At 36.4% G+C, this 23,693-nt stretch overlaps 2 protein-coding genes and 1 long non-coding RNA gene across 3 annotated transcripts in view; 1 reads left to right on the top strand and 2 right to left on the bottom strand.

The window, feature by feature from the left end:
• The first annotated feature begins 245 nt into the window (after positions 1-245).
• On the top strand, positions 246-10,441 carry LOC140159161 (uncharacterized). Its single transcript, XM_072182529.1, has 7 exons — positions 246-471; positions 3,722-3,834; positions 4,237-4,342; positions 6,479-6,567; positions 7,249-7,425; positions 8,151-8,309; positions 9,972-10,441. The coding sequence occupies exons 1-7, from the start codon at positions 363-365 to the stop codon at positions 10,089-10,091; spliced, it is 873 nt and encodes a 290-aa protein (XP_072038630.1). The 5' UTR covers positions 246-362; the 3' UTR covers positions 10,092-10,441.
• Positions 10,442-10,566: 125 nt separating this feature from the next.
• LOC140159163 (uncharacterized) lies at positions 10,567-11,739 on the bottom strand. Its single transcript, XR_011859851.1, has 2 exons — positions 10,793-11,739; positions 10,567-10,706 (listed from the first exon to the last, which is right to left on the bottom strand). It is a non-coding gene; the product is annotated as an uncharacterized lncRNA (long non-coding RNA).
• Positions 11,740-15,696: 3,957 nt separating this feature from the next.
• LOC140159160 (long-chain-fatty-acid--CoA ligase 1-like) overlaps positions 15,697-23,693 on the bottom strand; it is a 29,121-nt gene continuing 21,124 nt past the window's right edge. The window contains exons 17-18 of the mRNA XM_072182528.1: positions 20,214-20,285; positions 15,697-19,612 (exon numbers count right to left, since the gene is read on the bottom strand). Coding sequence (XP_072038629.1) covers positions 19,475-19,612; positions 20,214-20,285 — 210 coding nt within the window. The 3' untranslated portion in view covers positions 15,697-19,474. The remainder of the gene's footprint in view (positions 19,613-20,213; positions 20,286-23,693) is intronic.

Below are 23,693 nucleotides of genomic sequence, written 5' to 3'. Positions count from 1 at the left end.
GATACACCTTGCCCCGTAAACAGGCCAAAATTGTATTGAAGTCTTTCTGAATAAAATAAAATAAAATAAACACATCTGTGGCAAAATTATAGCCCCTTCGCCCCCCACACTTTTTTTTTTTTTTTTTAACACATGCTGCACAGTGAAATAATGGCAATCAAGTACCAATATCATTCACCATTCGCTTCTGACACCGTCTGGGGCTACAAAGGTCAAAGGTTATGTTTTGATTCGTGTTGGAAATTTTTGCATCGCGTGAATAAATAATGAATAGAGAAAAGCAGTATTCTGCTACTTTTTGCACGAATTCTGGTCAACATTGTAAATAAAGTACAGCAAAATAAGTAAATGTATATCATACCATGGGGACTGTAGCTTCGAATTTTCCTGGAGATGACGGTACAATTTTGGCAGACATCATAAAACCAGCAGACGACGAGTGGATAGTCAAACATGCAAAGGAATGCAATGGTGAGTAAGCTTAAAAAAATAAATTCATCTAGTGCTATACTAGAATGCAGTAAACCTTTGACAAGCGCGTATTGTAAGGATACATCGCGTATTTACTGCGTTGCACGCACTTGTCTTTGATTGGCTGCTAAGGCGATATGTTGTTGCTGAGTGGAAATTTATGAATGAACTGCGCCAGTGCGCGTTGTTAGCGCCCGAATTTGCAACATCACGGTAGTCGCGCTCGTCAAAGGTTTACTGCATTTGACTATAGGGCTATACATTTGTATGTCTGATTTCACACAGCTAATACACAGTACTGGCTGTGTGGTAAGGCTCAACACATATGCTGTGAAAGCATCAGAATTACAGACAGCCGATCACGACAGGCGATTACATCAATTTGATCAAACTGTTGCTAAAATTACACTTCACTTACAATGCTTCAGCAAAATTTTAGACTGTCCAAAATAGGCAAATCTTGCTCAAAAGATACAGTTGACTCATCGAAATAACTTTCATCCAAATTTCAACATTAAAGTCATAATGTACGATCTTATAATATGAATTTGGTTATTTTTTTCAAACCTGATTTTTTGGCATATTTGTAAATGTTTACACATGTCATCACAACTTGCACCTAAATGGAATCAGCCAAATGTGTTGTGTAAGTTGTAGGTAAACAGAGCAAAGTTCAACATAAAGTCATAATTTTAAGAATCATTTTTATGAAAAGTTATTGAAAACACAGCCAAGGAAAGCAATGTCTGAATTATTACCGTATAGACCTTTTTCTGATGACGTCACCTAATCGATATTGGGGTCTCAGATGTAAACAAACAACATGTGCGTTTCCCACATGCCCACAGTGTGAAAACACCAAATACTGCATATTTTCTCCTCTGTTTTGTCATCTTTCACATTAGCTTCCATAAAATAATTTTAAAGGGAACTATATAGGCCTACTGGTTACCTTTGTTTCTGATTGTTTTGATACCACAAAATACAAAAGATACGGAAAAACCGCCATGCTATTTGAAAATTAATCTTTGTTTTGTTTCACATTTTTGTTTACTTTTTACACCGTGACGAACAAAATGCGTACTGCGAGCTGGCAATTCCAAGACAGGACACCTAGCGTGGCGCCAAAGTTGATCGCCTACGCCCAGGGGTAGCGTTAACCCCGATCGGGGTGAATGACCCTCTAAATTAAAAAATATTAATTTTTCACCCTCCATAGGCCTATATTGGGAATGTGCAAGTTCGGGGTGAACTCTGACCCTACTTTTGGACCTTACTCCTACCCTGACTACACTGCAAAATATTTTTCACCCCGAGATTTAATTTTCACCCCATGTATTTGGATTTTCTGCAAGCTCGGGAATGAAAAACACGGGAAAACAACCGCCGACTTTCAGGCCTTAATGCGCGGTATGTGCGTTTGGGTGCTGATGACTCGAATGCTGGACCCCAATATCGATTGAAAGGGCATTTCTTGATCCACAACCACATCCCACCACTTTTCTTGAAAAGATTTATATACTACTGGAATGGAAACCTCTGGCTGCATAATGTTTATGTGGAAAAAATTCCTGCAGATTAATTCGCTTAGCAAAAATATTATCAAATTTGAATTACGTTCTGGTATACCAGAACGAAATTACAATAGTGGCCTTATGGAGCAGTGTAATACACATAATCATGCATAATTCACAAACGCAAAATCGGAATCAATTGAAATTTTGGGAATAAGCTTTTTTCATGGATATCTGCCGAAAAATGTCATAAAAAGAGAATGCTAGGATCACAAAATATTCCTTTAATATTTTGTGACATATATACTATAATGAAAACAGTTTACACTGGAGACACCCTAGAGCACTTCCTAAAACATTCGAAAATTGTTTGATTTAATGTCTGAGGTAGTTTGCTCTTTTCGTGTGCCAAGAACTGCTATACAAGTGCCATTTTATATATCGATATTGTCATTCTCACCTTCATTCTCATCAGGGGTGCAAATTGTGATTTCTTCCTCAGGAGCAAGGTTTTTAGGCTCAAGATTTCCTCAATCATAACCAGACATAAAATATCTTTATTCTCACTTCGAAAGACGACAATGGTAACATTTGTAACAGAGAGACTCTACATGTTAAGTCTTCGAGCTTTCAAACTAGGTTTTTTTGGACGATGTGCGCAGCCACATAGCGTGCAAAAAATGATTAAAATCGGTATTTCACACTAGTTTGGCACATAATTTTGGCGGGACACAGTCTCTTTCCCCTTTACTTTTCCTTCCCCCTCCCCGATTTTCTCTTTCATTTTTGTCAGAGTGAGCACATTTCTCTTTCATATTTGTCAGGGGGCTCTGCACTGCAGGACATTGCTCAATTGCCTCATTTCATGGCAGAACGCACATCTGATCTGATCTTAGTTTGATAGACTTGTTAACAAAGGCTTGGGAGCATAGCGCATTGTGTTTTGTCACCACTCTTCTGTCCAGCATCTCGGAAATCTTTCTCAGCTAGTTGCATTCAGTGAGGAAAATCATGTGTAAAGTGAGCTCTGTGTAGACTAGATTGAGTGAATCAGAGAGTTACCTCTGAACACTGTTATGAAAATACTGTCCATCAAAGTCTCCTAAGCCCTGCAACTAGCAGTTCTGATAACTTTTCCTTGTCAATTCCTCTACCACAATCAAGTTATATTGATTGTTTCCCTTTAATTTGTCTCCCTTTAAATCTTGCTGGTCAGAAGGAGCCACACATCCACTTGCTGACATTTGTATCTCCATTTCTGCCTATTAAGTTTTTACCCTGTTAAAATGTTCATTTGGGTCCATTTCCTTACTTTTACAACTTGTTCAGTGCCTAATTCTGTTTCTTCTTTTTCTATTTTAAATTTATTTCCTCAAGATTTTCCAGGCTGTTTCCTCAAAATTTTGCACAACCAGTGTCTTGAGATTTACTCTCTTCCATTCAGTAGCTTTACTGCCTCACTACTTGTTGAGTATTAACATGTTTCTTAGCTGAGATCTGGTTCCCTATATGTTATCTTCTACCTCACTCCTACTCCTTTTTTTCCTCTCCCCCTCTCACTCTCCTTTCTTTTTATTCTCCCTTCCTATCTTTTCCTTTTTCTCTTTTTTCTGCTCAAGGCATTATTTCCTCAATTTTGACTGTCATTTCCTAGGAGCGGTGCTCCCCGCTCCCGCACAATTTGCATCCCTGATTCTCATACTGACTCATTTTTTCATGGTTTCTTATTTTCACAGTACCAGAAGCTAATGTGAAAGCTCTATGGGTCCAATTTCAAGAACTTGGTTGTAATGAAAATGGTCTTCTTCAGAAAGACTCTGTAACCAACGGTGATGCAATGGCCCTGAAAGTAAGTTAGTTTTTAATATTTAGCATCCTTATTATTGATGATTTCAAATCTATATATTATTATTATCAATTACAATTCATTTACAGTGGTTATGTTTAAAGTGTTTCAGGTAAAAGTAGGTTAATGGGACTATGCATCTGGTGCATGGCCTAATGGTGAAGGCATCCATCTAGTGATAGGCAGACTGTGGGTTTGTCCCTTGCTTTTTTTTTTCAAGTTGGCTTATGTGGTTTTTACACCCACACCCACAACACCCCCAAACCCCACCCCTACAACCACCCTACACACACACACAATGTTAGATAGTGAGAATGTATTTACATTGACAAGTATATTTGCATCTCTTAATAACCTGCTTACTTTTGTGCATTAATTACATGTTTTTATTGCCTCTTGCATCAGATATTTAAAGAATTTCCAGCAAACACCAATGGTGAAGTGACATTCCAGACTTTCTGCAATGCATCCAGGTGGTACAAAAATGCAGACACAGAAGCCAGAGTTAGAGGTAAGATTCTTAAAAACCATTATGAACAATTTGGGTCAAATTTTCTTTTTTTTTATTCTTTGCCAAATTTACATAATATGTGACCTGCTACCACGAAATGAACATAAAATCGGAAGTTGGTAGTTTTCGAGATGCCCTGGCTACTGCGTTGGTGTTCTTTGTTTCACAAGCACAGTCATGCAGTATGTCTGTGTGTCCTTTGTGAATGGGGGCACAATGGGCCATTCACAAATGGCCCATTGGAAATCAGTGCTGGTCACTGAAGTTGTTACCCTCAATAAAGAAAGAATAAACTAAAACAAATGACATACCACTGGCTAATTGTACAGGTGTGTGGCAAACAAAGAATATCAACTCAGTCAGTTAGGATGTCTCAAAAATACTAACTTGTGACTTTTCGTCATTTTGTGGTAGTAGGTCACATATATAGTTTTAGTAATTTCCATCAAAGAAGCTTTTCTGTCCATTTTATTCAAATGAAAGAAAAATCACTTACTGTCAGGTTCTTCCATTTGAAATCCATACCCCCTATGGAAAACATGACCTTTATCTCCTACACAAAGAGTGTAGATTTCAAATGAAATCACCTATTTAAGTAATCCCATTTAAAATTCAAACTCTCTGTGTAGGAGATCAAGCTCATGACTTCCATGATAGGGAGTGTATAGATTTAAAATTGAATAGCCCTTCTTCCTATTCAGGTAACCCCATTTAAAATTCAAACTCTCCGTGTAGGTCATCAAGGTCATGTCTTCCATGATAAGGAGTGTATGGATTTCAAATTGAATAGCCCTTCTTCCTATTCAGGTAACCCCATTTAAAATTCAAACTCTCTGTGTAAGAGATCAAGGTCATGTCTTCCATGATATAAAGGAGTGTATGAATTTCAAATTGAATAACCCATCTTGGTCCCATAACACTTCCTCCAGTCACAGCGCATAAATGTGTCAAATTCCCATTCCTTGCTTATCATGGTGCATAAATGCGCTGATGGCACAAGCCAATATGGCTGTCTTGGATATATGTGAGTAACAGAAAATGTTATGTTCTACAATTGCTTTATAAACATTGCAAATGATTATTCCTCATTCATAATAAACAGTTTTTAAATTCACTTTTAATGCACATAGATTGGTTTCCATGGTAGCCATCTTAGATGAGCAGGGAAAGGATATTAGCAGGGTTGTGCACAGAAAGTGTTTGTTATCTGTGTGAAGCTCTATGGGGATCAATGTCTTAATTAAAAATTGCTCTGTTGTACTACGACTTACAAGCACAACAAATTTGGCTTATTCCAGTGGAGGGAATTGGAGTGGGTGGGAATAGGTTGAGATGGAGACAAATGGCTTTCAGAAAGTGAGTATTATTTATACAATGTTTTCATTTCTACATAAAACAGACAGCAATGAAATTTGCACAAATATAGGTCTTTTGGTACTTGTAAATTTACTTACATTAACCCCTATTCAACATTTTGTTTGGGGAAAAGTATATTTAAAGAAAAATATGTCTCAAAGAGCAAGCTGGATATATATTGAACATTCTAATTCAGTTGGTGCATCTTGTCAAGAATACATGCAATTTGATTGGTTTTCACCTATCCATTATGACACGATAGTGGATAGTCATATAAGACAGTGAGCGCGCCGACATGCAATGTCGGCACGCTTGTATATCCTCAATGATTGTGCGATAATGCGTTCGCGTAATACACGTGTGCGAATTAAGAACGCGATTCGGCGGCTTAGATGTTCGTAACGGTTTCATTCATTTAAAACAACGGGGATGTACTTACAAAAGTATCACAATTTTTTTTGTTGCAAAAAAGCACTTTTACTTGTAAAAATTATACTTAAACTGAATTAGAATGAGAATAAAAGATAGGATTTTGTCTTTTGCCTATCCAATTTCGTTGCACCGGCATCCACTCCCGGCATCCACTACTCATAATATTGGCCAGCCCATCCATTATGACACGATATTGGATAGGCAAAAGACAAAATCCTATCTTTTATTCTCTAAATGGTATTTTAGAGGAGACTATAAAATGTCATGTTTATTAACATCAGATTTATACATATGAAATAATCACAAAGGATAATATAATTTCTATACTCTGTGTATGTCTCCCTACAGTTGCCTTTTGTACATTAAACAGTGGACAGCCACTAGATCAAACCATACTCAATGAAATACTTGCTGAAGTGTACCAAGATTCAAGTAAGGTAAGTGATGCTCTCAAAGTTTAATATAAACCTGAAGTTTTCACCCCAATAAGGACAATAAATTGAATAAAGAGAAAATGTGGAATGGTTTATGGAATGATTTGGTCGAGTCACAGCGTACTTAGGGTGATCAACCTTTAAAACGCATGTTTTTGGCTCTTATTTCCAAAAATTGAACAAACAGTAAAATTTGACATTTATTGCCTGTCAGAACTAAAGGATACTATTATGTTTCATTTGGCAAAACAAGATAATATTTTTTTAATTCCAAAAAATTAGTGCTGTATTTGTCTGGAATAGGGAGTAGTTATGTTTCAACAAATGGTAGTGCATTTACCCTAACACTTAACCCTGCTTTTTGATATCGGAAGTTAAAGAAGATACGAATCAGGAGAGAAGATGAACAAAGAAGTCACTTGGCAGTTGGCACCCCCGGGATTCGAACCTTTGACACCCCCTGCTAGCCAACCACACGATCACGGACCGGTAGCTACACTGGTTATCGCTGCCCAGGCAGCAATTCCGTGAGCATATAACATTCAGGGTGATTGCGTCATCGCAGACCCTTAATGCGCTTAATTTTTCATCATGTTTTTTGTGGTATTTTTGAGTGTTAGGGTTAATGTCAAGATTAACTGTGGGCATATTATCATCCATTCTTTTCTTGTTATCAATATTCAGGAGGTAGTTGAAAGACTTGGAAGAGTTTTTATGGAACAGGTAGATACCAAGAAGCAAGGATTTATTGACGAGGACCAATTTGTAAATTGGATCAAAAATATGCCACAAGATATCATAGAGGCTACTATGGATTTCAACCCTACATCAGAATCAGAATCAGATCAAAAGACAAATGAGGTAAGAAATGGAAGGGAAGGCCCTGTCTGCAATAGCTGCCCTATAGATATTTAACAATTTATGCATTCTATATTGTACACATCCCAAAATATGGCACTTGGCAGCTATTGTGTATGAGGGTCTTCTAACACTAACCCCTCGAAATACATAACTTTCTTTAGACTGGACGATGCACACACAAAACTTGTACAGCCTTATCAGCCATACATGAAATGTCTTAATCTAATCAACCTAATTTGTATTTATGAAAATATTGTTGTGTGAATGTGTTAATACAAGGTTGAAATTGTTTTCGGATGTATTGAGATTTTCTTATAAAAGCATGAAAAGAGGGGCCCAGATTGTTCCTTGTCTAAATGACCTTATAAGCAAAGCAAAGAGTGGAATTCTATTTCTTCAGGAATTCTGACAAAAAGTTGCTTTGAATTAAAGGCCCTATCAGTTATCCCAGCAAAAGCATTAGAAAAATTACAATTTGTAGGAATTTGTTAAAATAAATTGCCATTTGTTTTTTCAAATGAAAACTTGAAAAACTTTTTAAAAAAATGTCAGTTGTGATAAAGTATGAAGCTTCATTCAAATGTGATAAACCAAAATGTGACATCTTACCTTTACTATGTCATTTTTGGCCTTCACATGCAGGGTATATCAGCATTCAGTACATCCAATTTCTTCACAAAAATGCAAAAACAACCAACATGTTTTGGTTTATCCTGCCATTATAGGAATCTGCTTCAGATGTCACAGTTACCGATAGCCAGCTTCAAGTTATTGCCAATGAGGCAAGCCAGCAAGACTGGGCTCTGTTAGCCAATAAGCTAGGATTCACACTGGAGGATGTTGCAGAAGTTAGCAAAAAATTTCCTGATAAACCTCAAGATCAGGTAGGACTATAATGATCCTTCAGATCTCACACCACCAAATCAGAGTCCCATAGAGATATGTGCTAAATTTGCCTTAAGAAAACGTCATTTTTTCTTCACAGGAGCGACTCAGTTTTAAGCGACAGCTATGATGGTTGAAATCAGCCCTTGCCTGATCCCTCTGGCTGGGAAAAAATATAGGTTGACCGTCATTATTTTTTACGACTGGCCCTCAAAGTCTACGATGTCTGGGAATTTCCTATTTTTCAAGCAACACCATGCCGGTGTTTCTGTAAAGAAAAGGCTGCTTAAAATCATTAAAAGTTATTCGATCTCTCCCATCTGTGGTACACTTGCAGGAATTAATATTACTAATCATGACCAATCCAAATTTGGCTAAAATTATGCAAATTTCTGCTCATTTTAATGCTTAAATTCAGAATCAATGGGTTTTTCTGAGAAGTGAAATTCAAGGGCGCACAACCATAGTCCCATAGAGATATGTGCTAAATTTGCCTTAAGAAAACGTCATTTTTTCTTCACAGGAGCGACTCAGTTTTAAGCGACAGCTATGATGGTTGAAATCAGCCCTTGCCTGATCCCTCTGGCTGGGAAAAAATATAGGTTGACCGTCATTATTTTTTTTACGACTGGCCCTCAAAGTCTACGATGTCTGGGAATTTCCTATTTTTCAAGCAACACCATGCCGGTGTTTCTGTAAAGAAAAGGCTGCTTAAAATCATTAAAAGTTATTCGATCTCTCCCATCTGTGGTACACTTGCAGGAATTAATATTACTAATCATGACCAATCCAAATTTGGCTAAAATTATGCAAATTTCTGCTCATTTTAATGCTTAAATTCAGAATCAATGGGTTTTTCTGAGAAGTGAAATTCAAGGGCGCACAACCATATATACTATTTGGTGGTGTGAAATCTGAACTTTGCTTCAGCTGTGTATGTTGGGCTTATTTCCCCATGAATGTGGGAAATTAAGGCAATAAATGTTTCAAACAACTCAAATATCATTCTTTACACAACCATTTTATTACAGTGTATTTATTTCTATGTTTCTTTCTTTGTTTACTACTTATTTACGTATAAATTTACTTATTTATTTTTTGTTCAATTTATAAACGGCAAGAATCATAACATCATGAATTAATATACATGTATATATTGGCATCCACAAAGTTGGGCGCAACAACTCTGATAGCTGTGCTTTGTGTGATGTGTGACTGGCACACGCTTAATGGGAATTTCTGCCAGTGTAAATTTGGTCTTTATTGGTGTGTGCAGTAACAAAAAAAATGTCATTTGATAATTTGAGCAAAGTATACTTACTAAAACTAATGAAAGCCAAAATTGAGAACTACGCACATGCTCAATAAACAAGAGTGTATCTGAAGTCACAATCATAATCCTATTGCGGAAGGTTTAGATGTAAGACATTTGACAGTATTTAGTTGTACATGTGCAATGAAGAGGGGCGGTTTGGACAGGGGTGCTTATTAGAGAAGGGTCACTAATTAGGTCTAATAAGCTACTTGTACCCAATATTGTATGGCTGTGACTGAACTTATATTAATCTTAAACAATGCATTTATATTCTTTTGAACTGGAAATTTGCAGTATTTTCTGTTTCCATTTTCAAAAATATTACAAACTAATTGATCATTTTCAGTTGCATGATATCCTAAAGCAGTGGAAGAAAACAGAAGCTGAGAGTGCAACCATGTCTACTCTTGAAGACATTCTCAAAGATGCTGGAATGGCCAAAGTGATAGAAAAACTGAAGGTATAGATACACTACTACAATTAAAGAGGTATTTTGAAAACTATTTAAGTAATTTGTTGTGCAATATTTTGATTGGGTTCTCTCAACTTCTATTGCACAGGGGACAGGGGTCAACTGAGCAATTGTGTATAAAAAAAAGTAGTAATCCAGTTTGAAGTGGCAGGGGCAGCACTCACTGAAAATGGGTGATGGGGATGTGTGGCCACATTGACTCCTGTTTTTGTTTACTGTCACCCAAATGACCCTTTTTAAATTCTGAATATGGATTTTAGACAAGCTTCCACCAATGAGCCCCCTTTAATCTCTTAAATGATCAGAATTTTTGTTTCAAAAACCTTTCAAAATTTTATTCAATCTAGCCCCCTTTTTCAAAAGTTTGTTTAAAATGTGCCTAATTTTCAGTTTCACTGAATGACCAAATTTTAGGGGCTTTTAACTTAAAGACCCTTTTTGACGTCATATTTTCGAAACCCTTTTCAAAACATATTCTTTGGTTGACCTCAAGTTCGGTTATGACATCAATGTTTTTTGTGGTTGTGCTGCAAGTGTTCCTACTAAGCGGCCTTGTAGAGTGTGTGTATACTCTGCACAATTCAATACTGTCACCAGCGGAATACTAACCTATGTCATTACCATTCAATACTGTCACCAGCGGAATACTAACCTATGTCATTACCATTCAATACTGTCACCAGCGGAATACTAACCTATGTCATTACCAAACTTGAGGCAAACAAGCGTATAGTTTTGAATTGCTGCCTGCTCTCTCAAAAGTAAATACATCTTCAAAGAGTAAATGGCGAGAGGTCAAACAATGCAAGCCCATATTGGGTCTATCGTGCAAGCAGGAGAAACAGCAAGGTCTAAAAAATGGTAGGATTCAAAACTTAGTTCTTATAAACAGGGAGAACTGGTAATTAAAACAAATTATGCAGTTTTCAGGATAATCCATTGGCCAGATTTTTTCTAATGACTGCCAGTTAAGAAAGCTGGATTTGGTGTAAGTTTAATTCTATTGCTTCAAATTAAAGCATGTATGCATATAGTCTTGCCTAATGAATCAAAATGGGCTATCCCAGTTGAAATCCATGCAACCCTTATGGAAGCCATAACCTTAATTTCCAGCACAGGGGTGTAGATTTCTAATGAAGTCACCCATTCAGGTAACCCCATTTGAAATTCACACTCCTTATGTAGAAGATTAAGGTCATGTCTTCCATAGGGGTGTATGGGTTTCAAATGGAATAGCCCAGTACACTCTGTATAAGTATTGAATGATTTTTTGAAAGAATGTGTAATGTCAAGTTATGAATTGTGTTCAAATATACTTCGCACAATGTAACCTAACCTAATCTGAAATATTGTAATGATCAAAAATTGAAACATGTAATGCTACTTCATGCAAATCCCAGTACTATTATATTTACAATGCAAGAGACTGATAGCAAACTAGCAAAGTGTTACTAAAATGTGACACAATCTAGTCCATGGAGGCCAAAGGGGGCAAATTTGAAATTGAGATAAAGGCAGAAATGAGGCGTAAAAAAACTAAGAACATAAATATCACAAAACTTTACACGGCCCTACACTTCTCATATCGCCTTGATAAGAGTTCGAAGCCCTGTCAACAACAGAGGGCAGTAATCCCGCGTAAAGATGTCTGATGAACCGCTAATGAGCTGGTCAGTAACCATAGAAAAAGCTCGTTTCCGGTAACAATATACAGGTAACTTTCACAAATTTCTAGATACAGTTACTAGAAGGTCGTGCGATGCTAATCCAACCATTTGTTAACCATTTTTTTCTTGAGGAAGCAATAATTACTCCTCATGAATATTACTGTCATATTGATGACATCATAGTTACTCGCATTTTGTTCATTTTGACATTTTGAAACATTTAACGCTCAAATAGCACACAAAATCAATCAGAAATATATTTCTTTATTTCATCTGAATTTCCTTGCCGAAATTTTAGCATCAGAGCAATTTCCTTTTAAAGATACAGCTTTTATAAGTGTTATATGTCACTTCTGTTTAATTGTTATAATTTGTATTATGAATACAAATAGTGATGTCCGTTTGTGCTGTATTTTGATAGTTTTCCATATCCGATTTTAATGATAAAACATATTCCCTGCAGAAAAAAGCGAAATAGCAAAACATGCAACAATTTGTAACATTCCTCATGAACTTGACCATCTATTGTTTGGATTGTGATGTAATTAACGTGTGTAATGAGATTCTCTCTTTCTGAATCTGACAAGTAAAATTGTATTTTTCATCACGATTTCGCATCAAATTCATACATTTCTGGGTCAAATAGCATATAAAATATTTTGAAATATTAAAATGTGGTTTATAAATAACGCTAATAAAATCATTGGAGTTCATCAAGCAATCGCATTTTATGATTTTCAAGACAATATGCATAAATGATGATTCTGCATGTACAAATTTTTTCACTTCAGTAAGCTCGTCTTTTGACCAACGTCCATTATTGATCCAGGTTTCTATTGTTTGCAGCTGACATCAAAGAATCCCATGTGTATGAGCTTGTGCTTTGAATTGGATTACTCATGTGTTATTTAGCTTATTGATCGCTAGATGGAAGCGAACATGATACATATTACGTAGGATTCCATGCATGTGCGGGGAGTTGAACCCAAGCGACCATAACTATGAACACTTTGAAGTGTTAGCACCTTGCAGGGCCGTGTTTAAAGCCCTTTGGTGTTTTCAGTATATGATATCCTAATGTTTATATAAAGTAATAATTATATGAACTTAATTGTCAAAAATGTCTCCATGGACCTAGATCGTGTCACAAATATGAAGTTTTTGTTGTTAAGGTGCTTAATATTTGGTGGAATATTTATCAGAATAATTATTCATTTATTTCTATGTGAAGTTTTTGTTGTTATGGCTTAATATTTGGTGGAATATTCATCAGAAAAATTATTTATTTTTACTTATCTTTATATTTCAAATGAGTAGAACAGGTTTTTAGCACTTCTTTGAATTATGGCTTAACACTCCAAAATCATTTGGAATTTGAAAATTAGGGTAGCCATTTTTTGTGTGCAATAAAGACAAAAACAACATTTTTCTAATTTTCAAAATTTGGTGGAAGACAATCAAACAACTTTTATTTTATGGCCAGAGATTGTGTTGTGTGCAATATTTAATATTTAGTTTTGTATATGTATCATCACCTGCTTGAGTTCATAAGGCGGATGCGCCATTTTTAGCGATAGCTTTATTTTTCACCCGGGTAAGTCGGGTGGAATGTAAAGTAAATAATTAAATGTTCAAAGCTAATGTTAAATACCGCACCTCCGCCTAATGCTGGTATAGTTTTAATATTATCTTTATTGTGTTGAACCTTTTTTATTATAATATTATGTTTGTACAGTAATGTTTTTAATTTTTGATACTTTGATGTATTTTGCAAGTCCCTCTGTGCCAAACTGAAATTTTTGTGTGACTCAGAGTTTGTTACCCTATGCTAACAATATACTTATAAATGGATAAATATCACAGATTGTTCTGCAAACATTTTCTCAAACGTATGGCATTTTTGGCCCCCACATATGTGGGGCTTATGTTATCGCTCAAATGGTTGTTTGTTTCCTTGCCTGTTTGTTTCTTTCTTTCTTTGTATCTTTGTTTGTTTGTGCGGGCGGAAGCAAATTCATTAATCCACTCTGCAGCTCCAACGCAATGACCTATCAACTTCAAACTTTGTACGGGGATAGAGTATGATAGTCTCATGTGCTGTTTAGTTTTGTGTCACATTATTTACATATTTATGAATATTAATGAGCTCATTAGCATATTTTGCCTACATTGTCATTAATCCACTCTGCAACTTAAAAACGCAATCACCGATTAACTTCAAACTTGCTACATTGATAGTATATGGTGGCCTCATGTGCTGTATGCTTTTGTGTCATGTTATCTGCATATTTATGAATATTAATGAGATCATTTGCATATTTGGCCTACATTGTCATTAATCTACTCTGCAGCTTTAACGCAATCACCGTTCAACTTCAAACTTGGTACAGTGATAGGATATGGTGGCCTGATGTGCCGAATAGTTTTGTGTCATTTTAATTGCATATTTATGAATATTAATGAGCTCATTTGCTTATGTTGCCTTCATTTCCATTAATCCACTCTCCAGCTTAGTATATGGTGGCCTCATGTGGTGTATAGTTTTGTGGGGGCCACCTTAATTACGAATCGCATAATTCTAGTTCTATCTAGTTGTACCAAAATATCATTAAGATTTATTAAATTTCGGAATAAGTACTGATTGTATTACTTTTAAGTAAAACTAGCATTTACTTTTTACAAGACAAAACATCTAAAGATACAGATCTTAATTTCTTCATAACTTGTGTTTATTTTAATTTGCCTGGCCAATGTTTTTGAAACCACATACTCTACCATAATGCATTTTAAAATATTGTATGCATATTCGCTGGCAAATTGATGTAATAATTGGATTAACTACCATAGCAATAGGGTCAAACAATTTTTGAACATATATGTGACATAATCTGGTCCATGGGGGCCAAAGGAGGCATTTTTGAAAATTGAGTTACTATTATTGTTACATTATACTGATAATAGGCTATTATTTACTGAAAACACCAAAGGTCTAGCATACTTGGTTCTAAAGTTGTGAAGTTTTTTGAAGTCTATTTTCTTATGTATTTTATTGATTTTTACTCCCATATTTTTACCTTTATCTCGGTTTCAAATTTGCCGCCTTTGGCCCCCATGGACCAGATCGTGTCACATATTGTATTCAATCTATAATAATGCAGACATGCACAGGTGATGAGTGCTACCTGTTTGTAGAGTTGTGGTGCAGCACGATATATTCACAAATTGTTTTACCCTATTGCTATGGTAGTTAATCCAATTATTACATCACTTCACTAATATATTATTATTATTAAATTGTTTGAATTTTAAGGTGGTGTCAATTAAAACAACTTATAGGAATTACAATAACCATTGCAAGATATACCTTATGCCTACATGTAGTACTTACAGCATATTGCAACAATATATCTCAGTAATGTAGCATTAAATATTCAGTTGGCAACAAAGTCTCTGTGAAATATTTCATGTACATTTCAAACTGAAAACCTCAGCAAAGATCCGAGAACCAAGAAGAGAGTGAAAGTCTATGACAACACTTACGACAGCATCACATTCTGCACAGCCATGACAGCTTAATATCGAATGTGTATCATTTATTTTTCTATCTAACAGCAGGGCCGGATTTACCTTTTTGGGGGCCCTGGGCCAGGCCAAAATTTGGAGGCCCCAAATGCATCGTGTAGAAGGCATTATGCACTAAAGTGGCCAAGTTTTGAGATTCTACTAGGATGTTTGCGCGCGAAGCACGAAAAAAATTTTAAATTTTAGACTGTTTTAGTCTGAATTGTTGCTATATTACAGGCCAGTGCGCGTTAAGCGCGCAAAATTTTGCAATTTTTGTAGCCTATTTTGGCCCAAAACATGGTGTTTTTCGGCTAAAATGGAAGATGCACACTGCACAGGGCCCACCTGGCCCTATGGTAAATCCAGCCCTGTCTAACGGAAGATGTTTCGAAGAGCAATGATTTGGTTGTTCAGTATGAAAAAAACGTTTCACAGAGCTTTGACTGTCTCTATTCACAAGGTGCTAGAAACAAAATGATTATATTGTTATCTAAAGAGTGCTCCACAATAAGGCCAAAAACAAAGATTGTTGGCTTGTTCTCCACAACTTTTTCAGAATTGTGTCAGTTGGTAGGGATTTTTTAAAGGTCATCGCCAAAACATAACTGTATGCCTTTAATTAGCTTAATGAATAGCCCAAATAGTTGTTAATTGGGATATTTCTCTACTGTATACCATTTCATTCATGTTTTTAAAACAGTTTAGAAGTGTGTAGAAACTGTAAAAAACACTTTCAGGATGTCAAAAATGAGGGTCGGTCGGTCGGTGGAGGACAAGCAAACAATCTTTTTTTGGCCTAATGTAAGTCATGAGAACTTTGTTAAATTTCACTTTCTTGATAAATTATTAAAGACCCCTTTTCCAAAACTGGCTTAGTCTACCAGCAGTTTTGGGCTATTCCAGATGAACTCCATACACCCTATGGAAGACATGACCTTAATGAAGGTGTATGAATTTCAAATGGGGTTATCTGAATGGGTGACTCCATGTGAAATCTACACCCCCTGTGTGGGATATTAAGGTTATATTTTTCAGTGGGGTGTATGGATTTCATCTGAATAGCCCAGATAATTATGTACTATAAAATGTGGCTCTGATTGTTGTTAAATACTGTAAAACACTTTAATTTCACAGCAACTTAATTTGGCGAATTGGCAAGAAGTCATCTTCTTATGGCAATTTAAATTCACAAATTTGCATCCTTTTGCTATGTAAAACCATTATAAATGAACTATTTATTGGCAATTTAATTTAGCGATTGAAGGGACTAGCGAAATTAGCTAAATTAAATTGCAAGCTAAATTAAAGTTGTTTTACAGTACTCTTGCCTCATGGAGTACCAATTTATATATGAGGCACTTTACTAGTAGTGGCATATGGCATTGATTGGCAAAAACTGCTGGTTATCTGAGCCAAGATTGGAAAGTGGTCTTCAATTGTTGTCGGTTACATGAACAATAATTTTGATTACCTTTTGACCATCAGTATTCTTTGTTTTTGCAATATTGATATCTTATTTATACAAATAATTACTATTACCTCTGCTTTACAAAACAGGCATAATTACCATGTGTGTGACAAGTTGTTTAAAATTTGTGCAAATATATTAAATGGCTTTATACGCAATAATGTCATTTTGAATGATTTCTTTTGTTGCCCATAAATGTCTACAGAATACTCAGATGTAGGTGATGTGTTTTTAATACATAACATTTTGCACAACAGGCTGCCCCTATTTATACAGCGAGACCGTTTTGAGGCTTTAGGACAAGAATGACCCATCTGCAATAGCTGCCCTTGGGACAATTACCGAATAGGGTGCAACTTGCTAAACTTGAGTCCAGTCCTCGTTCATGGAGTTTAGGGTTAGGGTTTATGGTTGGGGTAGGGCAGTCTTGTAATAAGGCTAGTAGAGTTGCACCCTATTCAGCAATCGTTCCCTGCCCTTTGTTACTTTCATAGTTTTGACCAAGTGCTCAACATGCCGTGTCTAACATAACACCTAGCAGCTATTATTTTGAGGATTCAGTGCAAGAATGCCCCAACAGCAATAGCTGCCATTTGTTAAGAAGTTTTTACCACATACCATAACTAACATTATAACACCTGGCAGCTTTTGCAGATGGGACCTTCTTGTCATAAAACCCAAGATCTTTCTGTATTCTGTGCTCTAATTATGGAAGTTGACTTAAGTATCGCAGTACCATTTCTACTCTATTAAACGCCCCGGGGGCATTGCATTCTTGAAAAGGGGGCATTTATTAGAAATGACTTTTCAATGAAAAAAAATCACAAAATATGACTTCTGGAACTCTTAGTTCCTTTTGAAAAAAGATGGGGGCCTTTAATAGAAGGGAGGCATTTAATAGAGTAAATTATGTTGGATTCACAACGAGGTATAAAATATACATATACTTGAACATTTTTTAAACATTCATATAGACAACATAAAATCAATGCACATTCTGCAGTAATATCTACAATTTTTGATATCACAAAAATATATTCCAAACACAATATCGTTTGTTCTTTCCCTGTAATTAAGATAGCTACATGAGAATAATATACCGTAATCTCATATACATAATTGGAATTTTACAATGTACACTTGTAACAAAAATTGTAAAAATAAAAATAAAACATGCTTTATACCCTTTCACTCTCCATCTTAAATATAATACAATAAATTGGTGTACAATACACCAGTCCATAAATGTCTTATAAAATAATACAAAAATCGGCCCTGCTGCAAACATGAACATAAATGAGGTGGGAATGTTATCCTGGCTGAGAATTTTCCCAGCAATTGCAAGTTTATGACACCTTTAAATTACTTTCCAATGTAAGCACATACACTACCTATATAATACTAATTTGCTTTAAAACAAAAACCTTGAAATAATTTCTCATTTATATAAAGTACTGTATTTTCCTGAGAAAGTAATTGTACAGTCTCTCAGAATAAGAATGTGTTAGTAAGCTTCAACAAAATCCTGTGCTTGGGATTTGGCAAGATAATGTATCAAATATAGATAACAAATCATCAAGGCAAGTAAATTTGCTGTCAACCTTTCACAAGAAGCATTTACCATGAAAAGTGCATGCCCAGGGGAGTGTCTTGGGAGCTTGAATCTCCCAGGTTTACACCAAAAACATGAAAAATCAGCTTATTTTGGGCACATGTCGGCCATTCAGCCCCCAGGATTCAGCCTCTTCCAAATGCACTCATAGCCTAATCTTTTGTCAAAGACCCTTGTGGTCCATGCCAGGGAGGGGGCAAGCTGCAGCAAAGGTGCAACAGAGCTGCAAAGCCGCAACACCGAGCGTGAATAAGAGAGAGGGACGCTCCCACCCAGGGCTCCCAATGATATAAAACCTCCTTCTGAGGCAAAGGAGCATTGCAATTTCAATGAGGGCTCCAGTTAAGCCTTGTTGAAAGGCTACTCATAGCCCCCGATTTCTTGGCATAAAGTGCATGAGTTATCACAACAGTATGTGAATAATATGGCCAGTAGCGAAGTGTGGGTCATCATGTTGGGGGCACCAACCGTGATATGGGGCACCGGGTCTGATTGGGGGGCAAAAGCCATTTTTTTGCAATTTTTCTGTGGGATTTTCTAAATTTTCAGATCGATTGGGGGACATGTGCCCCACCCTTGTGCCCCTATGATGCTACACAACATGGTATAACTGTGAGCTACATCACCAATTAGGGGGTTTACAAACTTTTATACAATGTGACCCGGCTCATTTCTTTAAAATAGTGCCATACTAACCAGTTGGCAAATTCTCTGTTAGTGTATTTTAGACCTCAAAAAGCCAAATGTTTGGCCCATTTTAGCATTAAAATTTGTCACGGTATCCCGGTAAAGGCATCATGGGAATGAGGCATGACTTTTGGCAATTTTGCCCCCCCCCTCTTCGGTAATTTTAACCGGTATGCCACTTCTTCAAAATTCTGTCACATAACCCACCTTATTCTGCTGGGGTAGTCTAGCAAGCCCAAGTTTTGAATGACTCCACATGAGGGTCATGACTCCACATGGGGGTCATGACTCATTATCGAATTGGGAACTCTGTACAAATCCATCAAACTTTCCCGAAGACAATGTCTGTATTAGTATGGAAGACAAGCACAAGTGTGTGTTAATCCAATTTTGCATACATCTCTGCCAACTGCGATGCAAAGAACTCCTTGAGTGCTGGACGTTTACCTTTGAAGGTGGGCGTTAATAGACCATTCTCAACGCTGAACAGATCATTATGTATGTGAATATCTCTCACCTGAAAGTTTGGAAAAAAATGTGATTTATGTTAATGGCTTGTACATCTTAGTCTACAGATGCTGCATGTAAGAGGATTGATTGGTGAAGAAAACAAAATGAAGTGAAAATCATCATTTTGGCCATATCTTCTAAGATTGGCCCCAAATCAACTACATTATTTGCAGTAAGCTATAACTGTCCCAGCCCAGGTGATTGGTTTAGCTGAATGTTTCAAATAATCGATGCACAGAACTCCTTGAGATTTGATCAAACATATATCAAATGGGCTGATACCAGTTACCAAGAGTGTACGACAAAGTGTTGGAGTCAAGTGTCCAAAAGTCACTGATCCCGAACTTGGGTTGCCAGTCTCCTGATGAAGGCCAAAGCTACAAACCAAAAATTTGAGGTATGTCTAATCTTGTGTTGAGATCAAAAGTTTAAAGTCAAAATTATATCAAACTTATCTACCAGGTGCCTGCTGTTTAAATTTAATGAATTCAAACTTATTGTAGCAGGGGTAGAATTTCAATTTGTAGATTCTCACCAAAATTCTAGCCCTGTATTAATATACCGTACAGATATTTTTGTGTTGAAATACAAGTTATGTCAGATCTTACCAGTTCAAATCCCTTGAGTCCTCTTTTCTTTCCATGTTGCACAATTTGCTTCAAAATGGCATCTTTCACGTCCTGTAATATCAAAGAATGTTTATTTAGTTGGAAAGAAATTGCACATATTGATGAACATTGACTTCATTAACCCTAACCCGCCTGAATACTACAAAATACTACTTGATATATGCGCTGTTCGTGCAAGCATCCCACGTGGTGTGATGACGCTTATCGCCCTAAGTGATATATAGGCACGGTTTAAGCTGGCCAGCGAAGCCCAAGACCCGTGGCAAAGTGTCGCCGACCGAGTGCTTGGCATGCGAGGGGTCTCGGGTTTGAATCCCACCCAGAGCAAACAACTTCTTTCCTTCTTTTCTCTCTTTATTCTTTCCTTCTTTATACATATACATACATATACATATAAGATTTATATTGCGCTTTATCATGAAATACCAAAGCGCATTACAAGAGATTTTACGCTACAATAAACTTACGCTACAAAAACATGCAAATGGAATATAAACAAAAACAATATTATGCAACAGGAAATAAATGTGATTTGAGGAGTTCTTTGAACCGGTTAAGGGTGGGGGCCTCACGGATATGCTGTGGAAGAGTATTCCATATCCGAGGGCCAGCAACATGGAAAGCCTGATCCCCTAGGCAGCGATTTGTATATGGAATGTCAAGTTTGGTTGTATCAAGAGAAGAACGAAGTAAATGATGTCTGGTGTTAACAGATGAATAAAGATGAACATAATCCTGCAAATAAGTTGGAGCTAACCCATGCACACACTGAAATATGATGGTGAGAAGTTTAAACTTTATGCGTTCTTTAACCGAAGCCAATGAAGCTCAGTAAGATGAGAAAAAATATGATCACGTCGCTTTAAACCACAAATAAGACGGACGGCCCGATTTTGAATGCGTTGAAGCTTGTTAAGATTGGTTTCTGTAGTTCCAGTTAAAAGTGAGTTGCCATAGTCCAGACGAGATGTAACAAGTGCACGAACAATGTGATTACATGAGTCTTTATCTAAATATCTCCTAATGCGAGAAATGTTCCTTAGTTGAAAAATCAGAGTTTTACACAAATGGGAGACATGAGTATTCATTGATAATGTTGAGTCCAGGTGAACACCTAGTTTGCGAACGGATGCAGCTGGCATTACAATAGAATTTCCAACTGTCAGATGATCGGTAGAGTATGTTCTGGTATTATGTGGTGAACCAAATAAAATAAATTCAGTTTTGTCCATATTTAACTTTAATTTGTTTAATTTCATCCAGCAACTAATTTCCTGTATACAAGCTTGAAGACGATGAATAGCAGAAATGTTTTCACCCGGTTTCTTTGGATCATAGGCACAGTATATCTGGGTGTCGTTGGCATAAATGTGAAAAAATAAATTGTGCTTTGAATGATGTTACCAATTGGTTGGATATACGTAGTAAATTGAAGAGGCCCCATGATGGATCCTTGGGGTGTTCCACATTCAAGTTTGATTTCTTCTGATAAAGTTTCATTACTAATAACACGACTGCTGCGATTTTGCATGTAGGATTTAAACCAATCCAGTGGGGCACCAGACACGCCAAAGGTTTTACTGAGGCGACCGAAGAGAGTAACATGGTTGATGGTGTCAAAGGCGGCCGTAAGATCTAACATAGCCATAAGAACAACTTTGTTTTGATCAAGCATACTCAAGATGTCTCCTTTAACTTTCAACAACGCAGTTTCAGTGCTGTGTCCTTTTCGGTAAGCACTTTGAAAACTCTCAGATAAACTATGATCATACAAATGGTCCTTAAGTCTGGTAGCCACAATGGATTCAATAAGTTTGGCAAGAAACTGAATATTTGAGATTGGCCTATAATTTTTCAAAACATTCACATCAAGAGTGGATTTTTTCAACACAGGTCTAACAATTGCTTTTTTGAAAGCATTAGGAAAAATACCCTCTTGCAGGGAAGCATTGACAATCATAGTTATCAGTGGTGAAACAGTGGATATGTTTTGTTTCAAAATCCAAGTAGGGAGGGGTCGAGCAAACACGTCTTGTTGGAAAGTTTACGCATGACCTGTTCAACTTCCTCAACCGTAGCAAGAGAGAAACAATTTAACACATGAGTCGTTTCATGATCTTCGCTGAAAATTGCTTCGTCATTACAAACATTTTCATTAAGTTCAACCATAATTTTATCAATCTTAGTTTTGAAAAAGCTTGAAAATTTGTTACTTAGCTCACTAGCTGAATCATGCATTGGCAGAGACTTCACAGATCTGTTAAGCAGATTGTTTACAGTGCTAAATTTTCCCGTCGCCGAAAAGCCCTTAGGGGGTTAGGGTTAGGTTACCACTATCGAAACTCAGTATAGGCTTCCTTAACCCTAACCCGCCTGAATACTACAAAATACTACTTGATATATGCGCTGTTCGTGCATGCATCCCACGTGGTGTGATGACGCAATCGCCCTAAGTGTAGGGATGCCCACTGTCCATACAGTTTCCACTAGAACGATTTTTCATTTACTGTGTGCGTGCACTCACACGTATTGTCTATGGAGAAACTGATCGATACAAGAAATCCCAGGCCTGTTAAATGGCGTACATACTTGTTTTTGATCCAAATGTAGGCCTATATCAGGGTGTTTCAAGAAATTCCTGATTCACTGGAAAACATTAACCAAACTTTTTCCTGATTGGTCAGTAAAGAGAGAGGACCTTCCTCCATGCAGAGATCAACTTTTTTAATGAAAAATTTAATGAGATGAGAACTACAACAGGTTGAAGTGACACCATTCCGTGCATCAGGTGTTCAAACGCAATTATTTCCGAATTTGGAGTGAATCAGACAAGCAAACTTACATAGTCATAAAATGTAACTATTTTGAAGACAAAATGTACAGGATGTTAAGAAATTTAAGAATGTTTAAGCCTACATGCCCATCTCAAATCATGCACTTCTCACTACCATGTCCATTTCATATGCTATCCATCACGGCTTCCATGCACACACAGTGTATTGCTCAATGTATTAAAGATAACCTTTGAGTTGGAGCAAATTTCTCAAAATTGGTAGTGATTAATATTACCAAACTTATGCCATGATGAAATATAATAATTTTTGAAGATAAAATGTGCTGACCGTAAAAGATTGAACAATGTTTAAGACTACCGCCATTCATTTGAAATAATGCACTTATTGTTCATCTCCATCTATGATCATGCTTGCGGTTTCACCAAACAAAACATGGGTTTTGAGGTCTTATATTTTTTGTTGTATGTCAACAAAATCGATTAAATTTTCAAGAAATGATCTTATTTTCATGTTGTTATAAGCAAATATATTGTTCCAGATAACGCTAGTTAATAAATACATTAAGAAAAAGTACCTTAAAATTGCACTTTCTGTTAGTAATCCTTTTTGGACTTTAACTTTTTAACATGTTCAAGCAGCCCTATATAAAACCGTAACACTCAAA

The sequence above is a fragment of the Amphiura filiformis genome, chromosome 8 (genome assembly GCF_039555335.1).
Source record: "Amphiura filiformis chromosome 8, Afil_fr2py, whole genome shotgun sequence".
Lineage (NCBI taxonomy): Eukaryota > Metazoa > Echinodermata > Ophiuroidea > Amphilepidida > Amphiuridae > Amphiura > Amphiura filiformis.
This window is presented reverse-complemented; position numbering and strand designations above follow the sequence as displayed.